At 39.0% G+C, this 27249-nt stretch overlaps 1 protein-coding gene across 2 annotated transcripts in view; it reads left to right on the top strand.

Annotated features, from left to right (window-relative positions):
• LRP2 (LDL receptor related protein 2) overlaps window positions 1–27249 on the top strand; it is a 181412-nt gene that overhangs the window by 91454 nt on the left and 62709 nt on the right. For both annotated transcript variants that reach the window (XM_018064165.1, XM_018064156.1), the window contains exons 26-42: window positions 635–883; window positions 1964–2172; window positions 3053–3237; window positions 4239–4467; window positions 5098–5272; window positions 6873–6995; window positions 11591–11757; window positions 12481–12624; window positions 15721–15830; window positions 18085–18262; window positions 20262–20475; window positions 21256–21492; window positions 22504–22692; window positions 23669–24589; window positions 24723–24888; window positions 25261–25419; window positions 26486–26772. In XM_018064165.1, the coding sequence (XP_017919654.1) occupies window positions 635–883; window positions 1964–2172; window positions 3053–3237; window positions 4239–4467; window positions 5098–5272; window positions 6873–6995; window positions 11591–11757; window positions 12481–12624; window positions 15721–15830; window positions 18085–18262; window positions 20262–20475; window positions 21256–21492; window positions 22504–22692; window positions 23669–24589; window positions 24723–24888; window positions 25261–25419; window positions 26486–26772 (3942 nt within the window). The remainder of the gene's footprint in view (window positions 1–634; window positions 884–1963; window positions 2173–3052; window positions 3238–4238; window positions 4468–5097; window positions 5273–6872; window positions 6996–11590; window positions 11758–12480; window positions 12625–15720; window positions 15831–18084; window positions 18263–20261; window positions 20476–21255; window positions 21493–22503; window positions 22693–23668; window positions 24590–24722; window positions 24889–25260; window positions 25420–26485; window positions 26773–27249) is intronic.

Below are 27249 nucleotides of genomic sequence, written 5' to 3'. Positions count from 1 at the left end.
CATTTTGACTTACTTCCCCTTCTGGTACACGTTTCATACCATGACTCTTATGTAAGAGTACACATGGCAGTAGAGGGTATTTGCATCTACAGGCAGATAACTATCTTGGGTGCCTTGGGCATAGTCATGTTAGCCCTGAAAGTGAGGATAATGGTATGTTAGTGTATCTATGCCCTCTAGTCTTTCAGTTGTCTTTCCCCTTTGTAAACCTTTTAACTCTGTTCTTCAATGGCAAAGTCTTATCTTCCATATCTATGTAGGTAGAAGAATGACAGAGAACAAATGGGAAGTAATTTAGGTCTCTTTGCATGCTTTACCAATGACAGTTATTTTCTTCATATTCAGTTTATATTTCCTCCACGTTTCTCTCATTGCACTAAATGGAGTTTTATTAGAAGGTTGTAGTGAAGAAAGTGGTCCAAGTCCAGTGGATGTGAAAGATGGTAAATCCTTAAGCAAGTCAGAGCCCTGGACTTCGTATGGACCTCATCCATGTGGATTCTGCTCATAGCTCATGCTTGGGTATTGTGTTGAGGGTGATGTGAGACTGTATGACATGTAATATAACAGAGTGAACCAAAGAAGCAAAGATTCCTGACTTTTCCCCTTTGTGATTTCTTTTTCTTTATTCTAGACCAGAATAGCTGCTCAGATTCCAATGGTGGTTGTACTCACCAGTGTATTCAAGGGCCTTATGGGGCCCAATGCCAGTGTCCATTGGGATACCTGCTTGGCAATGACTCTAAGACCTGCGAAGACATAGATGAATGTCGTACTCCAGGCTTTTGTAGCCAGTACTGTTACAACATGAGAGGTTCTTTCCGGTGCTGGTGTGATTCAGAATACAGGCTAGACGCTGACCAGAGGACTTGTAAAGTTACAGGTAATGAAAAGTGAACTAACTCCAGCTAATTTAACAGGCATACTCCAGACACCATCTTTGTATAATGCCTAATGAGTTAAATTCAACCAGTATTAATTCTGGGCTTCCCAGAGGGTGCAGTGGTAAAGAATCTGCCTGCCAATGCAGGAAGATGTAAGAAACGCAGGTTCAATACCTGACTCAGGAAGATCCCCTGGAATTGGAAATGGCAACCCACTCCAGTATTCTTGCCTGGCAAATTCCATGGACAGAGGAGCCTGACGGGCTACAGTCCATGGGGTGGCAAAGAGTTGGACACGACTGAGCACAGCACACACATAGTATTAATTCAGCTTCTGTGACATGAAAGTGTTTGTACTATGTGTTAGGGTATTGATGTGGCTGCTTTAAATGTGACCAAATAAATAATACTAAAACCAAAGAGGCAGTTTCTTATCTTCAGGTAGGAGTCTGGAGGGTAGAGGGTTCGGGGGTAAAAACTGATGTACCTTCCATCCAGGAATCCAGTGATCTTGCTCCAGAGTTTGCCAGCTCCCAGGAAGTATGAAAGGGGTGAGCAGCTTCCTTTTAAGGATGATACCAGGAATTTGACACATCATTTGTGTTTGCATTTTATTGATGGAAATTTAGTCATATATTCTCTCCAAATTGAAATGGAAATGGAGAAACACCTCTAACTCTTAGGTCCTGTGCTTTGCTAAAACTTAGCATAATTTATTACTAAAAAGGAAGAAGAGAGAGGACATGGGAATGATTAGAAATCTCTGCCACAGCTGAATGCAGAGTACAAAATCAGCAAGTACAAAAGTAACTATAGTAACAGGAAGAATGCAAGAATAGTTCACTCCAGGTTGATAGATAAACACTGAAGTGTAATTCAAGGATGAAATTTTGAAAGCTTACTTTCAGTACTTGTGAAAATCAGCTATTAAGGTAACATCATTCTTATAGGAGTTTTTGTTTGTTTTTCCCCATTACTCTAGTTTGGAATGGCATCTTCTTTCTTTTATCAAAGGTATTGCATCAAATATTGTTGTTTCTCCCATAATCGTTGACACTTCGTATTTTCTTCTTGGACAGAATCTCAAAGTCTGTTACTGGTGGCGAGTCAGAGCCAGCTTGTTGCTGGCAATATGACCCAGAAGGGGTATTTTGTCTACCCGGTTATCCAGCACGGTTCTCACATTGTGGCTGTTGATTTTGACTCAGTCAGTGGTCGTATCTTTTGGTCTGATGGAACTCAGGGTAAAATCTGGAGTGCGTTTCAAAATGGAACAGATAGAAAACTAGTAAGTACATAAGTACATGTCTACTGGCCTTTGATCTGACTAGTTCCCCAGTCTCAGGTCTATTTGCTGTTAATCACCAGTGAGAGAAGGTCCTACCTTATCTTAAGTGGTTCTCATGTCTCCCTCTGGGCTATTCATACTTAAAAGCCCTGGATGTTCCTGACTCCTATCTGATGGGATCTGAAGGGAGAGACTTGAATCTGAATACCAGGCTATATGATACAGAGACCTCATTGCATCTTGGAAGTCCCTTCTGCATTTTTTTTTTCCTAGTGGGTAAAAAACAAGGGAGACACAGGGGAGGTTGCCTTTCTTTCTTTTGTCTTTTAAAATTATTTTTTTAATTTGTTATTTCTTTTCTATCGTGGTTTATTATATAGGATAGTGAATATAGTTCCCTGTGCTATATAATAGGACCTTGTAATTGAAGTTGCTTTTCTTAGCTTTAATTCAGTTATGTTTCTTGATCAGTATCCCAGAGTTTCAGTTTCTTCATCCTTGGTGGTTATGTTTCCTCTGCCCCTTAGAACTTTATTTTGTAATTGTTGGCTCTCAATCAATAAAGGCATTACTTTTGCCATGAGAACACTGTAAAGTTTCATAGGGTGGCCAACTTAGCAAATGGATACAGTTTTTGTTTAATTGAAAAAATTCTGAAATCAAAACTCCACACTAATCCAACAATAGAGTATTCAATTCTGCACAATCTTGTAGCTTTTCCCTAGAAAACCCTACTGTTTCTACATGGGAAGACCACATTTTCTAGTCCTCACATGAAAGCATAAGACAAGTTAGATGATGCCTTATTCTGAATTTTCATTTTATTTCTATGTTTGGATTATTTCTTGAGAGGTCACTTATTATTCACTTTCGTCTTTAGGTACTTGACAGTGGTGTCAGCATGACTGGAGATATTGCAGTCGATTGGATAGGACGCAATCTTTACTGGACAGACATTTCCCTGCGAACAATTGAAGTCGCGAAACTGGATGGGAGCCGCAGGACTGTGCTGCTTAGTGAAAACATAACAAATCTAGGGGGACTAGTAGTAGATCCCAGAGCTACGTAAGACATTTTTTTTTTCTTAAATATCATGTTGCCTTAACATTGTATGAGAAGAAATAACAGTAATGTGATATGGCTAATACTCATATCACAGCATTTTAAATGATCCCTTGTTTAGACGTCTCTATATAAATGTTAGCCATACAGCTAGTTGTTGCTGTCTTCCTTTATCTGAGTAGCCTTCATAAAGTACACAAGAGCCATCGATTGTTCACTTAAATGAAAGATCACGTTACTTCTTAGCTTGCAAGTATATGATGAAGTCTCTAACAAATGCCAACAGTAAAACACTTCATATTTACACAACCAAAAGCCAGGTTTTCTTGCTTCAGTTTCATATTGTTTACTACAACTTCCTTTTAGATCATGTAAGGAGATTTTTGCCTCCTGGCCCTAAAGGAAAGAAGAAATTCTCTCATGCTTAGAAATCTTTGAGGGCTTCTTTCCTTGAATTTCCTTAGATTGTCTTCTGCAGGAAGATGGGTTAGGCAAATTATGTTCAATGCAGTGTAGACGTGCTAAATATTGTACAGTATTACACACCAGTGAAATTTATGATGAATCTGATGATGAATAACGACTTTCTTAAAAATGACAGGGTAGATAAACAAGGACAGATAGACTTTTCTAGATCAATTGTATGTGGATTGTATGGAAACACAAATCAGCATGGAGACACTTCAGTGTGTCCCACTGTACTGCATGTTTTATGAATGTTATAAAAACACCCAGATGGCTTGTGATTGTGTTATGATTGCAGTTTTACTTTGTGACATAGTAAGCTCTTGCATATACTCTAAACTGAAGATGTGTTATTTTAAGCAGAGCATAAACATGATATTCTATTATTTATTTATTTTTATTTCATTATTTTTTTATTTTACTTTACAATACTGTATTGGCTTTGCCATACACCCACATGAATATTCTACTATTTAAAATGACAATTAGTTTCCATGTAGAAACATGTCCTGTCTGATTGGTAACTCGTTTCTTTTCAGTGACCGCGTGATGTTCTGGTCTGACTGGGGCAGTCACCCTCGCATTGAGCGAGCTAGCATGGATGGCAGTCAGCGCACCGTCATTGTGCAAGAGAAGATCTACTGGCCCAATGGATTAGCTCTCGACTACCCCAATAGGCTACTCTATTTCATGGATGGCTATCTTGATTTCATAGACTTTTGTCACTACGACGGAAGCAACCGGAGGCAGGTGATAGCCAGTGATTTGGTAAGTTGGTAGCAAAGAAAGGAAATTAAAGTAAGATCATGGTTTAGTAGGAAGGATATGGAGTAAAAGAAAAGTAAGAAATTCACTTCTGTGTCATAGACATCCAGAAAATATCAACAGGAAGGAGGGCCGGTCCATCTTTTTTCACAGAAAATCATTATTCCTGTTCATGGTCTAGGAAGGATTAATAGCTTGCGTGATTTAGTTGCTCTGTTATTTAGCTGATGCCAATCTGTTGTTTCCATGTAAATAATGATTTAATTATATGTAAATTCCTCAATGAAATCATAGTTTGTTGCATATTTTGTATTTTTATTCAGGAAATTATGGTGAATTTATTTTCACAAGTTAAATACAAAAATGAAGAAAAAATATATTTTACTAAAGAGCTTTTGAATCCTTCAGAGTAAAGATGAAGGCTAAATGACAAAGGTCCATGAAAGTATTTTTGATTTGTCAGTGGGATATAGGTCAAGAAGTATATTTTTTTCTATCTCTTGAGCAAGGATTTGGCTATGTCTTTATTAAGTGAAATGCTAAAGGAAACCATCTTCTTGGGTAGGTATCCCTTCCTACTTTGTTCATCTTAGTTTTTATGTCTAGGTCTCACTGTTCTCTTCTGCTTCACAGATCCTGCGCCATCCTTATTCCCTATGTCTCTTTGAAGATACTGTGTACTGGAGTGACCGTGCTACTCATGAGGTTATGAAAGCCAATAAGTGGCATGGGGGGAACCAGTCAGTGGTGATGACTCTTCACCAGCCTCTTGGCATTGTTGTGGTTCATCCTGCAAAACAGCCAGTTTGTAAGTGATAGACATATCTTTCCTGGGTATAGCTTGGAAAACATTGAGTCTGGGAATGTAAAATGTGAAATTTTGCAGACTCATTTGTTTGGACAGTGTATTTCCATGATTTTTATTTTGTCATGGAAAACACAAATCTTTTTTGTCTCTACATACTCAAAGTCTCCCTGATTTTTTTCTCTCACTTGCTCTTGCCACCCTGGGCTTCACTGGACTTCCTTTCGGTGCAGAAGCATATCAGGCTTCTTCCCATCGCTGAATGTCTGCACTGGCTCTTCCCTCTGCCCTGGGGTGCTCCTTGCCCAGATCTCTGAGGTGCTCCTTCTGCTACTCTCAGATGGTCCTTGGTGCCTTCATTCTCTCAGATGGCTCTTGACCATCCTATCGAAAATGGCTCTCTCTTTCATAATTCTTTTGTTCTTTGTTTTCACATTCTGAAGTCACACAATTTATGAGTTTAGTTCTGGTTCCCTTTGTCATAATAACGGCCTCATGTTCACAGTATTCCCAGTCTCCTGCATTGGCAGTTAGGTTCTTTACCACTAGCACCACCTTGAAAGCCTGTTTGGCTTTACTAGGTTTTGAGTGAACGAATGGATTACTGTGTCTAACAAAGCGTATGTAGTGAGATTATATAAGATCTAGAGAATATCCTGTCAGCACAGGATGCACACCAAATCTCTTTACTTCAAGGAATAGAAACACAACACAAAGATGTCACCAATTAAAAAAGAAAGATTATTACCGAACCAGAACTTTCACAACAGTAGGTAAGGTCACATAGAGAACACAACTTGGTTTCATTTAACGTAAAAAGATCTTTTGGGGGTCAGCCAAGGAGACATCCTATGTAGCATCAAATTTCTACTTCTAAGCTCTGGGTTACTCAGGGGCTGTTTGTTCATAATCCATTTACAGACTGGATTGATCTGTGACCTTGGGTAAGTCATTCTTCTCTCTTAAGCCTCTTAAGAACCTTATGTTGAAAGGTGATGTTGGGGAAGGATGAAGTAGTTAAGGGCAAAAACCGAACTAGCCAAGGTAACTTATATATTTGGGTGTCCAAATATTGGAGACTTCTGGAATTACATTTTTTAATTGAGATATAATTGACAAATGACATTGCATTTGTTTTAGGTGTGCAACATAATAATTGGATATTTATATATATAGTGAAATGATCAATGCGAGATTAGTGAACATCCATCACCACATATTTTTCTGTGATTAGAACTTTTAGGATCAACTCTTTAGTCTTCATGCTGTACATTACATCCACAAGACTTCTTTATGTTGTAACTGGAAGTTTCCACCTTTTGACCACCTTCACACTTTTTTGCTACCTTGCATTCCCTGCTTCTGGCAAGCACCAATCTGTTTTTCATTTTTTAATTTAGATTTCATATGAAAATGATATCATTATACCCTCCAGGTCTGTCTATGTTGTTGCAAATGGAGTATTTTCCTCTTTTTTTGGTGGCTGATTAATATTTGATTATATGCATGTTTATATACACACTGTCTTCTTTGTCCATTCATTCTGTTCACTTTAATGTGGGCAGTTCTCCATTCACCTGGTTTTCTTCTCTTTGTATTACAGCCTCAAATCCATGCAGCAATACCCGATGCAGCCATCTGTGCCTGCTTTCCTCAAAGAGTCTTTACTCCTGTGCTTGTCCTTCCGGGTGGAGTCTTGCTCGTGATGCTGTGACTTGCGTGAGAGGTAGAGTATGTCCTTTAAGTACACTCTGAAGGTGGAACTTGCCATCGAACTCTAAGGCACTTGCTGATGGAGTGTGTGCTGTTTCCTCTGATCAGCAGGTATCTGTGGGGTGTGTGCCGTACGGGGTGAGTTAATTGAGCACCATAAACAAAAATTGATTTACAATCAACCATATACAGAAACTCCATTACAAATGAGTTGTAATTGAAACATAGTTTCTATATATGGAGCCAATATTATGTGTGCCTGTGGTTCAGCATTCTTTAACCTCAAACTTTTTCTTACCTGGTTATAGGCAGGCAAGCTGTGATAATGGGAAGTTCCAAATTCTGCATTTAGAAATAAAAATCGTGGATATTTGTGGATAGTTATCTCATTTTAAAAAATATTTATTTTTATTTATTTGTTTGGCTGTACTGGGCTAGCTGTGGCACATGGGAGTTTTTAGCTGTGGCATGTGAACTCTGCAGCATGTGAACTCACAGTTGCATGGCATGTGGGATCTAGGTTCCTGACCTGGGATCAGACCTGGACTCCTGCATCGAGTGTGTGGAGTCTTAACCTTGGACCACAAGGAAAGTGCCTCCTTATTTCATTTTTTATTCTCATAACCAGTAGTCAATAAAGAGTGTTACAGTATGGGTGTTCTGACTCCAGTTTCAGTACCTTTACTATTTATTATTTTAAGGTGCTCTACAAATGAAACTTTTCTTTGTATGAAATACTTTGAGTGATTATTTGAGCAATTTATTCTTCATCTCATCCTAGGTATCTCACTGGGTTGATTGAAGAGTATGTGACTATTATACTAAGTACTTTAGGGATCAAGAAAGGAAGGATAAGATATAGTCAATCCACAAAGGGAATTTCTAAGAAATCATTTTCCTTTGCTTAAAGAAATCTAAAGAGGTAGTATAAACAAGTTTCTTTCATTACTCAGTGAAGAGGAGTAAACATATTTTCATACTGATAAAAATGGCTGTGGACAAGTTAAAAGTAAATGTTTAATGGTGAAAAATTCCTAAATTAAGAGAAAAGTAGTCTTAATCCTAGAGAAAAATTTAGTTCTCAAAAGGAAAATATATTCCTGAATCCAGGAAATGTATGGTGTTTACAGGATATACAGATGCAAGGTTACTGAAAATTTAATTCCATCAGCATGTAATATTTTGCAGTGATACTTTTGTGATGAAAGATTTTAATTATTGGTAGTGCTTACAAAGGGATTGGCATTTGCAATGTTTCTTCAGAGATTTATTCTGAACCTAATCCTTGTTGACATTGTTTAATTTAGTGTGTCCTCAGAGTCTTTCAGCAGAAGATTAAACGGGGCTATAGACATTCTTTGTATAAAACATTCTTTCACCACGGAAAGATTGTTGAACTGTGCATTGGGGATTGGTGTCATCTACATTACTATCTGATAGTGATTGATAAGTGTCAACCCTAAAAAATACCTTTTCTTATTTCACAAATAATTCCACTAGTGGTTTCCCATGGACTGATTTTTACTGAGGTGGAACTTTTTCAACATTTTCCAACAGGCTTCTGAGCACCAGTTGGGTTACTGAGTGCTAATACATGTGAACTAAAAAAAAAAATAAATAAATTGCTTTTTTTTCAACAAGAAGCTTAGAAGACAACATTTATAGATGAAAATAGTTTATTTAAATATTTGATCACCTTTAAAATTTTGTCTGTCCAATGTCTAGAATATCTTTGAAAGTTCTTGTATAAGATTAAGTGAAAAAGCACAGATTGTTTAATATTGGCTATATATTCATAAAATCATGCATTAAAAAAATCTGGAGGACAGGATACACAAATGTCAATAGTGCTTACTGTTGGGAAGGGAGATTATGGAGTACTTCTAGTTTTTCCTAATTTTATGTTATAAAATTTTAATGGGAGAGCTTTCTCTATATAAAATAGCTTTTTTATTATTTATCAAATATGTTCTTCAAGTGCCAAAAAGCCCCCCAAACTCAAACCATCTTCCCAGCACCCCCTAATATTAAGAGCTGCACATCCAAAATAGGGTTGTATAAGGTCTGACTCTGGGAGGAACTATGCTTGGCAGTCATAAATGCCACCTCTAATGACAGCGTAAATTTTTCATTCCCGACGGTTGTCTTTTCACTTCTTTGCTCTGCTAACACTAGTCTTAATTCTTAATAAGATAATGACATGAAAAATAAAAGTGAGGACACTTTCTTTTCTCCTGATCTCCTTTCCAGCCAACCCTGGATGCTGCTGTGCCTACTCTTTCATGGCCATGGTCCATATCCTCTGTCTGGCCCCCCAGAGTCCAAGTTCCTTGAGGATAAACCCGATTCCTTCACATACGCCCATGGCACACAGTGTCACTCAGGGAATGTTGAATGGATGACAAGTCTTTCAGTATCATTTTTTGTTTATTTTCCATTCATGTGTTTTTCGCATGTTTATGCCTTCATTGATATGGAGAGTTATAAAATTAGTCCTTTTTTCTTTGCCACAGAGCACTTTTCATGCACCTTCCTATGCCACCTGCTGTCTTGCTGGTCACTTCTGCCAGTGCAGTGTTAAACGATACCCCACCTCTAATCTATGGCCCGCAAATGCTCATTGGTTGTAAACCCTCTCAAACACACCCACAGTAAACAGACGGAGGTGCTGAGACCTATCCCTAGGGAGGAGAATTGGCTGAAGGAGTAGCACCAGAGGAAGAGCTTATTAGAGGAGGAGTCCGGGAGGCCCATGTTTGGTGGATAAGAGATGAAGATTTTTCAGCCTTAAACAGTGCTTTAGTTAACAATTCTTCCAATTAAGCAAAAGAAAAATTACCCTAAAAAGAGCAGAATCAGATTTTGAGTAAGTAAAAATTCCCCTGTGAAATTGAGAAATATTTCTTATTTCTCTGAACTAATGAACATTTATAATATAGAATTAATTAATCATTAAATATGATCTCAGAATAATTTCAGGGTACATTTGAAACTCATAATTTTTAATTTCTGTATTTAAATCAAATGTATTCCGGAGTGATTTGATATTCAATAAATAGTACCCAGCGTGTACTTTTTGCAGAACAGTGATTAAGAACATAGGTTTTAGATTCCAAGTGACCTTGGTTATTTTACAACAACAACAAAAGGCTTTAGGGAGAGAAATTAAATGAATAAGAATTTGTTTGCTGCATATTGTATAGCATGCATTCTCAATAAATGAGGATTGCTATTTTGATTATTGCAGTTGTTCAGAAAAGAGGAAAAGCAGCTGAGCGAGGCAAGGTTTGGGAGTTAATCTCACTGCATTGTTTCCTGCAAGAGTTGCATAGCTGTGGGAGGCTCCTTGGCCTCAGTTGTTTTTGAAAACAGCATTGCTAGTTGCTGTGAAAGACTAAATGCTATATATTGTAGTACTTTTCAGGAATAGTTGCAAATTTCAAATCTGTACTAGGTTAATCAATTGAGTCAATTCATTTCTCAGTAATGGAAATGTCAGGTACAAGGAAAAGCTAATCGGATGTAAAAGAAAGTAAAGAAAAAATTGTCAAAATAATCCTGCTGAAGATGCAAAGCTTCCCAAATGATCAAAATAATGCAAACACCATTTTTAGCCCGTGAAGATTATGCAGTAATTAATCATTTTATACTTTGTCTTAATAGGTGATGTCTTAATAACACAAACTCACATTTCAAAGTTTTCCTTTTCTCACAGAGGAATGATAAAAAAAACCCTACTCATGAACTTTATTAGTTTTTTCATAATGGGCCTACAGTCTGGAGAAGATGATCTCTGAGAAAGGGACCTCATTATCTATTAAAGAGCCTACATAAAGTGACAGTTTAAATAAGATATTATGAAGATGTTTAAATTGCAATGTATAGATACTTTTGAGAACTTCAGAAGACACTCTACATATTTACTTATCTGTGCATCCATTTATTCATGTATGGGGTCATTCAGTTAGCAAATATTTATTAGACAACTATTCCAAGCTCTGGGGACATAATAGTAAGTAAATTGAAGGGGGTCACTGCCCTTTGGGAGTTAGAATCTAATGCAGAAGATAGACATTAGTCAAACAATAATTGGTACAGTTATAAATTAGATTTACTTAGTAATTAGACCCTTTCATAAACACTAGGCAACACTTTGTAGTATTATTTTCTAAAAATACTTGAAACTAATGAACTGCCATTCACCAAGAAGAGACTACAAATTATCTTTTGCCCCAAAATGTGAAAATCCAACTCTCCCTTGCCTGAGTCATTCTGCATCTAGAAATGGAAGAACTTCTTGTCTGTGACTATCCAAACATGGATAGTTTAGCAGTGTGAGTAAGGAATTAATGAAGTTTAAGGTAAATACTGATCCACCTTGGGTGATTCCAGAAGTCTTTTATGTGAAATTGGTGATCTGGTGACCCAACTACCCACTGAAACCCAATGGAAAAACCTGACTTTTCTGGTGAAGTATCTATCATGCATTATAATTATTGCCATGATCCTTCGGTGGCATTTTATCCTATCAAATGGTAATAATCCTTTGCCTCTGTTAGTCTAAATATCTGGGATATAATTTTGAGTGATATTCTGTTATTTTCACAGATGATCAAGCATTCCTAATAGTTGTAAGAAACAGTATAATTTTTGGAATTTCCCTTAATCCTGACGTGAAGACCTTTGATGGTATGGTGCCCATATCAGGGGTACGCAATGGTTATGATGTTGCAGTTGATTACTCAGAGCAATTCATCTATTGGCTTGAAAATCCAGTAAGTTTCGAATAACATTCCAAGTATGTAGCTTGTTCTTGAAGAGTCTACCTTCGCGGAGGCCTTCTTGCATTTTTCCTTGTGGGTGTCAGGGTGGGAATGACCCAGACAGAAATTAGTTTAACACTAAGCCTTTTTAAATTCAGTGAGGGACGTCAATGGGAAGTTGGCCTGGAGCAAAGACCCAATAATAAAGACGTTTAAGCTCTTGGGTGCATTTATTCATTCATCAAGTATTAAGTGACTACTACTTTCCCTGCAGTGAACTGGCTGCTTCCAACTGCAGAGTACATGCCAAGAGGAAGCAGTAACCAAGTTTGCTCTTGAGCTTTAATCTAGCGGAAGATATGAGACCAACATAAGAATGATCTTCACTTAAGACCAAAGGCAATAATTCCCTAAGGGAATTTCAGGAAAACATCTGATGTGGCTGCTGTGGCCTTCACTCAGAATCTTTGTCTCTAGGAGAAAAGAGAATATTCCTCCAACTTCCTTCCCACTGGGACTCTTTCTTTACCTATTAGGGAAGAAACCTGTGAGATGTGGGAAGGGGCAAGGAGAACATGAATGGTTCAGTGTTGCTGACGTTAGTGTTTTACACAGTGAGCCCAACCAATGGCGCTGGCACTTTGCATTTCTTCCACTCATGAAGTATTTTAAAGCCACTGCAGTGAAGAAGCTGTGACCTTGAAACAGCTCACCATTCCTTGTCTTTCTCACCAGGGTGAAATTCACAGAGTGAAGACAGATGGAACCAACAGGACAGTGTTTGCTCCTCTGTCAAGTTTGGGGGCTTCTGCGAGCCTGGCCTTAGACTGGCTATCAAGAAACCTTTATTTTACCGATCACGTGACTCGGTCAATTAAGGTAGTAATTCAGTAAAACTATTGACACAAACACTGGTTTCTGATTCATGTAAAATTTCAGGAAATGCTGTCATATGGAGGAAGAAAAAGGGAAATTAGTAATAGTTCTCTGAAGACAAGGAGAAACCTAAAAGCTGAAGCTTTCTACTGGGCTATTTTGTCCCCATCTGAGTATCAATGGCAGCCTGTTAATAATTTAATAAGTAACAATTTATTAAAATGTACACAAAGATAAATAAAAATTATGTAACGAATTCAGTGTAAAGGGAAGCTTATAGTAAGCAAGGCCCATTTTCATCATCTTTCCCCATCAAGTATCCAATGCTATTTCAGTTCTAAGCCAAATTTATAGATTGCCATTGTTCTAAGATGGAAATCTATGACTCTAACAGTGAAACAGAAAGTAGAAACTTGATTCTAATTCCTTTGATGCTTTCCGTAGTGAGATAAGTGTTCTTTTCACTCTAATTCCCAGAAGAAATTCTATAGGGGCACAAGTATGAAATCACATGAAGTAACTCAGAGGTAACTTGACTAGTGTAGGTTTACTGCAGTCTGGGATGAGGTTAAGACATGTGAGGGATTATTAATTCAGAGTGAGAATGAGAATTCCTAATGCAAAGGGGCAGTCTTGGGAATGTGACAGTAAGGTGACAGTCCACTGCTCTGGATGAGGCGTCAGTTAGTCAGTCGGTTCTCTTTGGGACATTCAGAAAGACTGATGTTAACAATGAGGAAGCTGCACAGTAGCCTTCCTCAGTAGCCTCCAGTAGCCATCCAAACCTTACAACATTGCTGAGGGCCGACATGAGCAGTAAACGGTCACAGTGACAGGGATATTCACCGTATGTACTCAGTATCCTAATCTCAAGCCAAGTAGAATCAGCAGCTCCTAACATGAAGGGAAACTTGGAGGCTTATCTGGTTCAAGCTCTTCATTTGGTAAGAATGTTAAGCCCACAGAAGTCAGCTTCACTCCCCTGATTCTGGGAGGTGGGATGGGAAGGGGTGGGTGGTCTGATTTTGCCTTGTTATAAACCACAAGTTCAGCAGTCCATCCTGCTTCAACCCCCTTGGACAGTAACAGAAGGTATTTTGCACAACTTCAACTAAAAATATCACTGGCCCAAGACAAGGCAATATATACTGCCCAAGACCTTTAGTACCAAACTCACATTCTCTAGAGGCCACTCAGTACAAAACTGTCTTCTTTCCAAATGGCAATTAATCTGCTCCTGTTTTGTAAAGAGGGTCTTCTCTTGTGGACTGATAGTCTTTCAAGAGCAGGGCACTTGTCTCCTCCATTGGGGTTAGATAGCACCAGTTGAAGAACTGAGTATGTGCGTGTGCGTGTGTGTGTGTTGGTGAGGCTACTTTAACCATGGAAACTTAAATTGTGCCCCAAATGCAGCAGGGTCCAGAGGAAAGAAAGCTTGCTTTGGAGTCCTGGCTTCGAGTCTGGCTTGTTTGCTCATTCGTCCATTCATTCAACAAACACTAGTAAATGCTTTCCATGGATCAGTGCCATGGTTGTGTGTATGTTCAGTCGCTCAGTCATGTCTGACTAAAGATCCCATACAGTCCCAGGACTGTAGCCTCAGGCTCCTCTGTCCATGGAATGTTCTAGTCAAGCATACGGGAGGGGGTTGCCATTTCCTTCTCCAGAGTATCTTCCTGACCCAGGGATTGAACCCTGATCTCCTGCATTGCTGGCAGAGTCTTGACTGAGCTACAAGAGTCGGAGTAACTCATGTTGGATCCCAGCTTTTCCACTAGGGGTAGCTGTGTGCTCACTCACTGAAAGCAATTTTGTGACTGAAAAGTGAAACATACAGAAAGGCTGTCTGGGAGAGAGCTTCAGCTATTCCAAAAAACCAAGGAGACTTTCCTTTGAACCAAAGACATCCTTAGGAAAAGGAGAGAAATTGTAGCCGAAAGAGGCAAATTGAAAAACTTCTTTTTAATCCAAATAGGAGAAAAAGCTGTTACACAGCAGAGAGAAAAATAGAGTGAGAGAGAGAAGGATGTGTGTGTTTGTGTGTGAAAGAGTGAGGGAGGGAGAAAGATGTATATAGATAGAAAGGCAAAGATAGAAACAAACATTAATCAGTTTGTATTGAAATACGATTTTATTGAAAAGACTTTGTGCAAATCAAGAGGCGTTTTCTTATTTCTTACGAGTGTTTCTCACCTCAGACTGTCTCAAGTGCATACTAAAATAGCCTTGTTTCTATAGGAAACTGCTTCTGGTCCAGCATGCATATCTCTCAGTGGTGTTTCACAGTGGTATAACACTGTAGTTACAACAATTCAAGCAAGATTGCTTAAAAACATAACAATAGGAAAACCACAAATCCTCTCTAGGCCTCTTCTTTATTACCTTATATGGGCATAATAATGGCATCCATCTCATAAAGTCACTGTGAGGATTAAATCCGATAGTGTTTAATATAATGCCTGCTATATAGTGGGTTCCCATAAACAGGTCAATAAAAAACATTGACTTTAGTTGTGCCGGGTGCTGTGCAAAGCACTTTACATGAATTGTCCCATGTTGCTGGGACCTCTATGCAGAAGGGACCATTATCTTCCACATTTGACTAACATAGTTCAGTGAGGTGAATTTACTTGCTTCAGGTCCTATAGTCAGTCATGTAGGATCTGGCAGGGCTGGCACTGGCACACAGGCCATTAACGTGGCACAGAACTCACTCAAGTGAATGAGATGGTTTGCTCAACTGTGTTTGCAGTGATGGACCACTGGGTGCTCTGGTCCAGTCATCAGGGCACAGGAGACCTGTGGGGCTCCCTTTGGACGGTTCTCATCTTTTTCTGAAGGCATTTTGTAGTTTCACCCAGGCAGTGATCCGCATAAATAGCTTCTCCTGAATTTTTAGATAAATTGCAGACAGAAATTTGAGAGGTGATGTCATTTTCTTACTCCCATTTTCTATTGAGCTGATTTTTCTCATAGCTCTGAGATGCCATTAGGGATTATCTACCATGAAAACCCTCTCATTCACCCCAATCATAGTTTGAATTTGTTGTGTGTTTCAGTTTTCCTTCATCTTAGCTTTCTTATTTTCCTCTTATACAGGTTGTGACACTTGGAGGAGATGTCAGTTACGGGAAAACCCTGATTACCAATGATGGCACGAGTCTTGGAGTTGGTTTGCCAGTTGGCATAACTGTCGATCCTATTAATGGGTGAGTGTTCATTCAGAAATAGCATATGTCTTCTATATAGCAGCACTTTTGTTAGTATTATGATCTGATAAAATAGAAGATTTCAAACATAGGACCTCTTCTGATTTCATATGCCAGCATTTGAAAAATATAGATCCCAGGCCTTCTCTGGTAGCTCAGTGGTAAAGACTCCGCCTGCCAGTGTGGGAGATGTGGGTTTGATCCCTGATCTAGGAGGATCCCACGTGCCACAGAGCAGCTACACCTGTGTGCCACAACAATGGAGCCTTTGCTCTAGAGCCTGGGGGCCTCAACTACTGAAGCCCGCCTGCCCTAGAGCCTGCACTCTGCAGCAAGAGAAGCCACTGCAATGAGAAGCCTGTGTACCACAGCTGCAGACTAGCCCCTGCTCACCCCAACTAGAGTAAAGCACGCATGCAGCAAAGCCCCAGCATGGCCAGAAAAAGAGAAACAAATTATATAAACAAGAAGGAGAAGGAAATGGCAACCCACCCCAGTATTCTTGCCTGGAGGATCCCATGGACAGAGGAACTTGGCTGGCTACAGTTCATGGGGTCGCAAGAGTCAGATACGACTTGGTGACTAAACCACCACCACCATATAAAAAGAAAATATAGATCTCGGTACAAAAGAAATAACTGTTAAGTTATATGTGATATGCATCTTTCAAATTAATAACCCTGTATTTCAAACAGGCAAGAATTTCAGGCATTTTAAAATAGAGTGAACAATTATATATTTTGACTTTGAATGAATGTGGAAAGCTTGAAATAGACCTTGAAGGGTGAGAAGACCACCAGTAGATGGAGGATGGCTTGCAGCTGAGAAGTGGTACTTGAGGCCAAAGAGCAGTGGAGGCCCAGAAGCATGGTGGTACTTAGCATGATTGTGTAGAGGGCGGGAACCAGAGACTTCGAGTAAGGGACAGTTGACTAGGTGGGAGAGATACAGCAGCTAAAGCCACTTGGAGATGAATCAGGGAGGGGCTAATTAATGTCATGCTAAGGAGTTGTACTGTATTTTTTTTTTTTTTTGAGGAATAAGGAGCCAGCAGGAAATTTGGAGGAAAGGAATGATAGAACCTAATCTGTATTTTAGAAAGATTAACCAGGATTGGAGTGGAAAGAGTCAGGGGAAAAAGAAAATGTTTAGCTAGTGAAGAGAGTTCTTAGCTAAGGTTAAGTAACTTAAATTTTTAGTGAACTCAAAATTCATAAGAGTTTTGTGACTTTGTCCAGAAAACTTTTCAGCAACCTGGAATGGGAGAGGAGAGAGAGAATAATGACAGGTACTTAACGGTGAGCAGTTAGCAAGTAAAGGAGATCTAAGAGTACTGTTAAAACAGTTAAAATGGTATGAGGTCCAGGCATAGAGGGATTGAAGGTTTGAGAGCTCAGATGAATTTTAAGGGCAGAGGATAGGTTCAATGGAAGAAGTAAACTAGGAGAAAGGAAGAGATGGAAGAGTTTGGTTGAATTTCAGAGTTTGAAAACTTAGAGGTAAAGAAGTTTAGAATTGAAGAGTAGGTTCATGGGAAGGGTATATTGGATTAATGGTGAAAGAAAGATGCCAATAAAGATGATTGGAATTAGGGGTTTGAGGAATCGTAGAAGAGTTTGAGAGGGCTGTCTGGTGAAGCAGGAGGTGAGTTTGAAAGGAATGAAAACTTCTAGAAAACTCATGTCTAGAAGTTATGTCCTCAGTGGAAGTGGAAAGCAACCTTCACATAGTTTAATGAAATTGGTAATTCTGTGTGCTGATTAGGATTCATGTGTATACAATGCATTTTCCATCATGAAAATTGGAAAATTAAGTAGCTTATCTTGTGGTAATAGATTTGGAAAAGAAATAAAGAAGGCTGAGAGGTGATCAGGGAGGTACCTGAATACTTTTGCATTAGCTCTTTCTTTTCTGGTGTGCTTAGCAGTATGTGAGTCTGGAACTGACGGTTGATACAGGCTTTTTAGTCCATGAACTTCCTGTGTGACCAAGCTAAAGGATTGTCCATCAGTGGAAAATGGTGTCCTGTGTCAGATTTCATTTTAAGTGGCCTCTCTCCCAGTAATAACTGGGAAGTATACAGACATTAGAGAATACTAGTTATGAACTCCTCCACGCTGTATGTAACAGGATATTGATATTTCAGACTTCCTCCATTGAATGGTGTGCCTCCTGAGGACAAGAAAGATTTGTTTTTCATTTAAATATATAGTGAAAATGTTTCACTAAATACCTTTATTTTTCATGGTTGTAGGAAACTGTACTGGTCAGACCGAGGAACCAACAATGGCCTTCCCCCTAAGATTGCCAGTGCCAACATGGATGGCAAATCTCCAAGAACTCTCTTTACTGGGAGCCTTGAAAATGTGGCATTCATCACCCTTGATATTGAGGAGCAGAAACTCTACTGGGCAGTCAGCAGCACGGGAGTGGTATGTGCCCCATTCTAGTCTGTTGGTCTTCGTTGCGGCACTTGGGTAGTTGACATCCATTGTTCTGAGTTGTCTGGCAGTGGTTCTCAAACAATCTCGGCCACTTTGGGGGGCTTCCCAGGTGGCACTAGTTGTAAAGAACCCACCTACCAGTGCAGGAGACGTGGAAGAGATGTGGGTTCGATCTCTGGGTTGGGAAGATCTGGAGAGGGCATGGCGACCCACTCCAGTATTCTTGCCTAGAGAAACCCTTGGGCAGAGGAGCCTGGCAGGCTACAAGTCCATAACATCACAACTGAAGCGACTTAGCATGCACGCACATGCACCAGAGGACTTATTGCCCTTTCTCTCCATAACTTCTTTCCTTGAAGTCCAGTTCTTTACAGAATATTATTTTTTCCCTTTTTCTTTCTTTTTCTTCAAGATAAATTCCATTTCTCATTCCACATTTGTCCTCTAAGAGCCTTTTCTTTTTAAACAGAAAGCTTCTGAGCTCAATAGACATCTGTTCACAGATGCCTGTTATTTTCTGGTAGTTGTAATGTGTGAGGTCTCCCTTTCTTGGTCATTTTAAACTTCAAGATGAAGTTCATTATAATCTGCAATAAAAAATAGGAAGTATACAATTTCATTCATTCACCGAAATAACACTTGATCTTTACTATTGTGCTTATGTAGCCGATCTGGAACTAGGCACAAAGAAGGTACTCAGTAATAATTATTGATCAGCTACAGTATTGTTTTGGTTGTTGAATGTGTGCTAGTTGCTTCCTTGCTTTAGAGAACAGGAGTGATTTCAGGTCTGTTTATGACGTAGACGCTTTTCAAAAAGTGGTCCAGTAGATTTGATTTTCAGTTCATGATAGCTTGACGAGGACTTATCTCACTCTTAATATGTGATTATAATGAAGAAATGTAGTGATGTGTGTGAAAGCCCTTTACAGAAGTACTTGCCACATGCTGTGATTTCTGCATACAAGTTAGGATGTCCCAGACCAGACTACCCAGCAGCTCCCAGTTCCTGTTTCCACATCTGCTCTGCTCTCCGCAATCTGTGAGCTGGTTGGTGGTGTGACTTCCATCCTTTCTCCTAGGCTAGAACCCTCATATTCCTCCTTCACTCTATTCAATCATCACAAAAATCCTGGCAGTTTGTCCCTGAGCATCTTCTCTCACTCAAGTCCAGCCTTTTCTGCCACCTGCCATTCTGAACCACTTCTCTCTAGCTATCTCGGTAATGAAACTGCTTTCATGATGGAGGCATGTGGTCTTCATAAAACTACAAGGAACCCTGAGCCCTGGCCCAGATAAGTAGCTCCAGATTCCTGAGCCAAGTGTGGTCAGCTCATCTGGTCCCAGTTACTCCCTCAGCAGCTCTCCTCAGAGATTATCTCCCTTGTGCTGCACCCTTCTGGAATTTCTGTTGGTTTCCAGGACATAGCCTGCTCTTGTAACTGCTGGATTCCCTTGTCAAGAGAGGCAGGGAGTGACACCCATTTGTCTCTCTCGCCAGCAGTTCAGATCCTGACACAGAGGAAGATCAAACCAGCTATGTCTATAATTTTTTTTTCTTCCAGAGCAGACTGCTTATCACTTCCTGTTAGGAACTTCATTCTTGAGTTCTTCTCTAGTTCACCAGAGTCATTTTGAGGCTGACTTATTACTATGCTGATTTAATAGTGCTGTCTTGCTGTCTTCTGTGTGTGTTGAGTACGTTTCCTATCTCCATTGCAGAAATGGTTGGTGAAGATGTTAAACTCAGGGCCAGTTAGCATACAGTATCCTTGACCAGAATTTCACATGCAGGGATTAGTTCCCTATTTTTCACTATGCCATCTGAGAAGGTTGACTGGCTTACTTGGCTTCCCTTTCCAGGGAAACACCCCTGGAAAGGATGGAATGCTATCTACGTGTGAAACATTATTAAGTGAATATTAGTTTTAAACATTTGCCTCATTTCACCATGAATCAGTCAATAGCAAAAATTCTAACCTTTCAGATTGAAAGAGGAAATGTGGACGGAACAAATCGAATGATCCTGGTAAACCATCTTTCATACCCCTGGGGACTTGCTGTCCATGGCCCCTTCCTTTATTACTCCGATGAAGAATATGAGGTCATTGAAAGAGTTGACAAGGCTACGGGGGCCAACAAAATAGTCTTGAGAAATAATCTCCCAGATCTCAGGGGCCTTAAAATTTACCAAAGCCATGGTGAGTATTTGTCACTGAAGCATACGTTCATATGTGTTCAATGAATATATCTATGCACTTACATGTCTGCATACAACCCCACCACACACAGAAACCTGTGTGCATACAGAAATAGAAATTATCTATTAATTTTAATAGATAAAATTAATATTAATTTTAATATTAAAGCCATGCTTTAAAACTATTAATATTAAAGCTATTAATAAAGCTAATATTAAAGCTATTAGTATTAAGCCATGCTTAATATTTTTAAAATATTTTTAAAATATTAAGAGATTTAAAATATTTTTAAAAATATTAATATTTAAAAAAATATTTTTTTATTTTGAAATATCTGGCCTAAGATTACCAAGTAATTTGTTTGTTGTCCTATAACCTAGGTTTGTTACTTGATATTTTATTGCATATTCAAAAAAACTTCAAGTATTCTTACTTAATATACATTAAATCAAATATCCATCATGTTTGATCATATAATTAAAATTGATAGAATTTTAAATGGTAGCACATAGGTTATTCTTCTAACTCTTGAATGATTGGTGGAAGAAAAACAATTGGTGCTCCATTCTCTACTATGATATAACATAAACTGTTACATGGTTGTGGTCCTATTTTAAACCTCTGTGTGTCAGTTCTAGAAGGACTAGGCTCTCCAGTATTGTTCTTAGGTTAACTCAGATTCCATATTTTGTTATTGACTTTTATAATGACCCCAGAATTTGACACTGAGTGGCAAATAGATGGGGTGAAAAGTTACAAACTAATTGTGATTTCATTTAGGCTCTGAATCCTCAAATGGCTGCAGCAACAACATGAATGTCTGTCAGCAAATTTGCCTGCCTGTACCAGGAAGACTGTTCTCCTGTGCCTGCGCCACCGGATTTAAACTGAATCCTGATCAGCGGACCTGCTCTCCATATAATTCTTTCATTGTTGTTTCCACGCTGAGGACAATCAGGGGCTTTAGCTTGCAATTGTCAGACCATTCAGAAGCCATGGTGCCAGTGGCAGGCCCAGGTACGTTCCTCCAATACAAGTAACATTTGACTCTATGTGATGCCATGTTGAAGTCCTTGGTGCCATATAGCATTTCTGCATGTTTGGATTCAGCATGTAAGGAAGCATGTTTATTCTGCTTGATAACCGTATTCACATGTGCTCATGATTGATCTCTGCTTTCCTATGTCTAAAAAGTCATCCAAGTTACCATCTTGTAAATATATTATACAGTCAGCAAGTTTTTCATCCAGCTCTGCATTTTGAAAAATATCAAATGCAGAAAAGTTGAAAAGTGTAGTGAACACCGTTATACTTGCTAGGTTCAACCATTGTTAACATTTTGATACGACTGATACTTAAGTTTGATCACGAAATCTCTGCCTTTTTGCCCCTCTACAATTTATATGAAATTTTTGGGTTTATACTTTGATACCCTATGAATATCTTTTCCCCCAAGCATCTTTTATTCATTGGTTTTTGTCTTTGTCTGAAATGACGATTTAATTGGGAATTGCAAAATGGTTCTTTTTCTTGTTGTATCATTCCTTCTACATTCATTCTTCTCTCCTTTTTATTATCACATACACTCAAGTTTTTATTTCTTTAGTTCAGTGTAAAATCATTTCGCATAATTGTTCTTTTGATGCGCCAATTGATCCATTTTGTCTGGGAAGAGCCTCTCATATTGCTGTCTGTATTCTTTTGACACGATTCCATTAGTGTTTGAATGCTTCCTTGCTTCCTGGCCTAATAAATATGTTCCAGCCTTATCTTATACCTTCCCTTCCCAAACCTATGCTTAACCATTTCTCCCAGAAATGGGAGTACTCTTTATAGTGGGAAGAAGAAACTAAGATCTGGGGGTAGTTGTGCTCATTGCATCCGGGAAATAAATAGTTTCATTTCATAATCGGGGCGTGGTTTGAGCAAAGGGGATTTGGAATGAGGGTTAGAGAGGAAAGGCAAACATTTTTAAAAGTTCTAGTTCAAGCTAGAGCATAGTTTAACGATCTTTCTTTAATGTTCCAGGGCGAAACGCACTGCATGTGGATGTGGACGTATCCTCTGGCTTTATTTATTGGTGTGATTTTAACATCTCTGTGACATCTAATAATGCAATCCGTAGAATCAAACCCGATGGGTCTAATTTTACAAACATCGTTACAGATGGGATAGGAGTAAACGGAATCCGGGGTATTGCAGTGGATTGGGTAGCAGGTGGGTAAGCTGTATCGTGATTTTATTGAAAAGCTTTTTGTGTTTGCATTTCTGTCATCTTATTTATACTGTAAAGTTTAACATACATGTGGCAGATCTATTTTCCTAGATGTTTATTGAGATTATTTAAGATAAGTTGAATTGAGTTTTTAGAATAAATGTAACAGCCTTGTGCCTGTTAACGATAGTGTTTCAGTTGACAGATTCATTATAGATGATCTCATTATAGATTATTTACTGAGTTGTTGGCAAAATGGAAAGAAATATTTAATTATGTGGACTTATTTCACCCTTAAAGGAACATCTATTTTCTAAATTAGAAATGTCTAAATTTTCAAAGAGAAAGGAATGTCAAAATATAATATAAACCATAAAATGGCATTTATTTTATTTTATTTTATTTTTTTCTTTTTTCAATCATTTATTTTAAAGCTGAGCAATTTTAGTTGCTGAATTCTTAGTTGCTTCCTTGTGTTATTTATGATACCTTTGATTATTAGGTACTTTGTTGTAGTTAATTGAAATGCCTGACCCAATATTATATTAACTTTTCTATACTGATTTATATACTTAATTTTGAATTACCATCCAGTTTTTAATGATACATTGAAAAACAACAGTCTAGGGGCCAAATGTAGCCCGTGCTACGTGGTTTTGTTGGAACACAGCCATGCCCATTCATTTATGTATTGTAAACTATCTTCCCACCATACTTTTTGCTCTAGCATTTTCTTTGTTCTGTAATGCCCAAATTCTGGTGACTTTAGAAGGTCCACGGGATGAAAACATCTACACTAGTTAGAAACAACCTATTTAGTCCCTAAGAAGAAATATTTATTTTTCAAAGCCTAAACTGAGATATTTATCCTCCTGGGAAAGACAACATTTACTGGCTCAAACCTCTGTCTTACAAGAGCTATCTTCTTCTTTTTTCTTGGTTTGCCATTAATCAGCATGCTCTCTCATTTTCCTGCAGGAAATCTTTATTTCACCAATGCTTTTAGATCTGAAACACTGATAGAAGTTCTAAGGATCAATACCACCCACCGCCACATTCTCCTTAAAACCATAGTGGATATGCCCAGAGACATTGTTGTGGACCCCAAGAATCGATATCTCTTCTGGTCTGACTATGGACAGAACCCAAAGATTGAACGGTCTTTTCTTGACTGTACCAATCGAACTGTGCTTGTATCAGACATCACTGCCACACCACGGGGCTTGGCATTGGATCACAGCAGTAACTACATTTATTGGGTTGATGACGCTGTGGATTTAATTGCAAGGATCAGCATTGAGGGAGGGGAGTCTGAAGTGATTCGTTTCGGCAGTCATTACCCAGCTCCTTATGCTATCACTGTATTTGGAAATTCTATCATATGGGTAGACAGGAATTTAAAGAAAATCCTCCAAGCCAGCAAGGAACCAAATAGAGCAGATCGACCAACAGTGATAAGGGACAATATTGATTGGCTAAGAGATGTGACCATCTTTGACCAGAGTGTCCAGCCTCGGTCACCAGCAGAGGTCAACAACAACCCTTGCTTGGGAAATAATGGAGGATGCACCCATTTCTGCTTTGCTCTGCCTAAATCACAAACCCCTAAATGTGACTGTGCCTTTGGGACCCTGCAAGCTGATGGCAAGAGCTGTGCCATTTCATCAGAAAATTTCCTCATCTTTGCCTTGGATGATTCCTTGAGGAGCTTACGTTTTGACCCCAAAGACTATAGCCAACCTTTCCCAGCAATAAGTGTGGAAAAAATGGCTGTGGCCCTAGACTATGACAGCATAGATAACAGAATCTACTTCACACAACTTTTGCCATCTGGAAAAGGCCAGATTTCCTATATTAACCTGAATTCAAGGAGCAGTCCTCCCACTGTTGTTGTTTCAGGTAAGTGCACTCTAAGTGTAGCTAATCTTGGAAGGAGATGCAATGGGATCAACACGCATGGATGACCCAGGGATTCTAAAATGCTTGTTGAGATTCTGACTTCTTTTTGTGTGTTTGTTGGTTCTATGTCCAGGCATAGGGAGTCCTGAGGGCATTGCCTTTGACTGGGTCAATAAAAGAATTTATTACAGTGACTACACCAATCAGATGATTAAGTCCATTGCCACAGATGGGTCTAGACATGCTGTGATAGCCCAAGTTCCAAAGCCAAGAGGAATTGTGTTAGATCCTTGCCAAGGGTATGTCATGATTGCTTATTTCTGGAGGGAGTGGGGTCTGAAATTATCTTATGTTAATAGAGAGCCAGTGTTTCGTGGACTTGTAATACTGTAGAACAGATTAAGGGGTGAAAGAGCATGAGTGACCTTACTTGGGAAGGAACTCTGGTTGGTGCTCCTAGGAAGTTTGGCCGCATACTAGGGAATTAATGCCCTGACTCAGTAAATCCCTGTTGGACAACTTGTATGGGTGGGAATGGAGTAAGCTTCCATTTGCTCTATTGGTGTCAAATATAACTGTTATATTTGCAGTTAAAGAATGCTGCTGTCTTTCTTAAGTAAAAAGAAGTGTGAGTTCCTTGTGGTGAATTACGACTCCTTTTGGATCACTAGGTACATGTATTGGACCGACTGGGGTACCAATGCCAAAATCGAGACTGCCACAATGGGTGGATACTCCCGAAGAAGCTTGGTGGACAGGGGCCTGGTCTGGCCCAACGGGCTCACTATGGACTATGAACAAAACCTTCTCTACTGGGCAGATGCTAATCTGTACGTGTCTTTGGTTATTCTTGTGGGTATTGATGAGATTTCTTCCTCCCTGTTCGAAAGAAGAGGGATATGCATAATATGGTGAAATGCTGGTGAATATACCTGTGAAGATTGATCTCTATCATGAGACTGAGTAATTATGAACTGAAAGACACCTAAAGATGCATTACTGGACAGGTTAATTTCAACTATGGTTATAAATATAATCATTCAGTTTATAATCATGTAACTACCTCAGAAAATGAATGACTTTAAATGTACACTGATAGTAACTTTTCTCTGGGTTTTAACATTCAGTGTCTTGTAAAAGCATTTTCCTTCAGTCTTTGTCTTTTGATCATCTTCTCAAAAAACAAATTACTTCTTGTGCCAGCTTCTTCTCAGTCCATTTCACAATATTTTCTGTATAAACTTCTGTCAGCTCTAATTTTTGCATGTAACTCTCCAATCACTTCTGAAATTACACATATTCCCATCATCCTAATGATTGAAGATATGAGATGATTTTGTTTATTATGGCTGGTATCTGCATGTTGGGAATCTTAAACTTTCCTTGCTTATTTTCTTATGATTTTGGTCTCATGATGCTGAGCACCTAAGAATTTTATTTTCTCACTTGAAATAAAGCAGGGATGTTTTGTGTCAAAATTAGAAAGATATCTCAAAGTCAATGACAAATGGAAAAACTTATTAAGCGGGTGGGAAGGGAAAAGTAATTCACATTTTATTGAGTGACTACTATGTGCCAGACACCAAGACAGGTATTATTTCCAAGCAAGAGGTGTATTATTTCACAATACTCCCCACTGTTCTTTTCTTTTTCCTGTTTCATTTAGTAGGATTACTTGTGGATTATATTAATATTTGGATATCATTTATATAGGCCATTGTTTAATAAGGAGATGAAGTTCTCCCATTACCAGAAGAAACATTTCTTGCTGCCATACGGTTCACTTGAAAGGAAAGTTGGAGGCTTGTGTAATTGCGCTGAGGCATTGGGTGCCAGTTGAGGACCTTAATCCTTCTGGAGTCTAATATTTTTTTTCTTTTTCCATCTTCATTTTAGGGAGAAGATTGAGCGCATGGATCTAGAGCGCTATCTGCGGGAGGTCATTGTCAGCAGAGCCAACAGTCCTTTTGGCTTGGCTCTTTATGGCCAGTATATTTACTGGACTGACATGCTCACTCAGAAAATTTATCGAGCTAACAAAGTTGATGGGTCAGATCAGACTGCAGTGACCATGACCCTTCCCTTTCGGCCTAAGGGTATTTGTGCTGTTGTGAAGGGCCAACAACAATGTCAAAGTCCTTGTGATCGGTTTAATGGGGGCTGTAGCCATATTTGTGCACCAGGTAAATACTTTGGCCACCTCTTGCGAAGAGTTGACTCATTGGAAAAGACCCTGATGCTGGGAGGGATTGGGGGCAGGAGGAGAAGGAGATGACAGAGGATGAGATGGCTGGATGGCATCACTGACTCGATGCACATGGGTTTGGGTGAACTCTGGGAGTTGGTGATGGACAGGGAGGCCTGGCATGCTGCAATTTGTGGGGTCGCAAAGAGTCAGACACGACTGAGCAACTGAACTGAACTGAACTGAACCGAAGGCACTGGGCGCAAAGATAGAATCATGGAGAGTGATAATAATGATGACCACTAGTAAGGAAGGCTGAGGGAATATTCAGCTCCAGCACGAACAAAGATTCTCTTTGTTTTCAGAGGAATTTCTAAAATAGATTTCAGGGTTTGTATGTTGAGAAGAAGACTGAAGGTTTTTTTTTTTTTCCTTTCCTATTCCATATGGAGCCTTCTTACAATGACATTTTTAA

Source organism: Capra hircus, chromosome 2, assembly GCF_001704415.2.
Source record: "Capra hircus breed San Clemente chromosome 2, ASM170441v1, whole genome shotgun sequence".
Classification (NCBI taxonomy): Eukaryota; Metazoa; Chordata; class Mammalia; order Artiodactyla; family Bovidae; genus Capra; species Capra hircus.
Note: the sequence above shows the minus strand (reverse complement) of the source record. Positions and strands in the feature narration are given on the sequence as shown.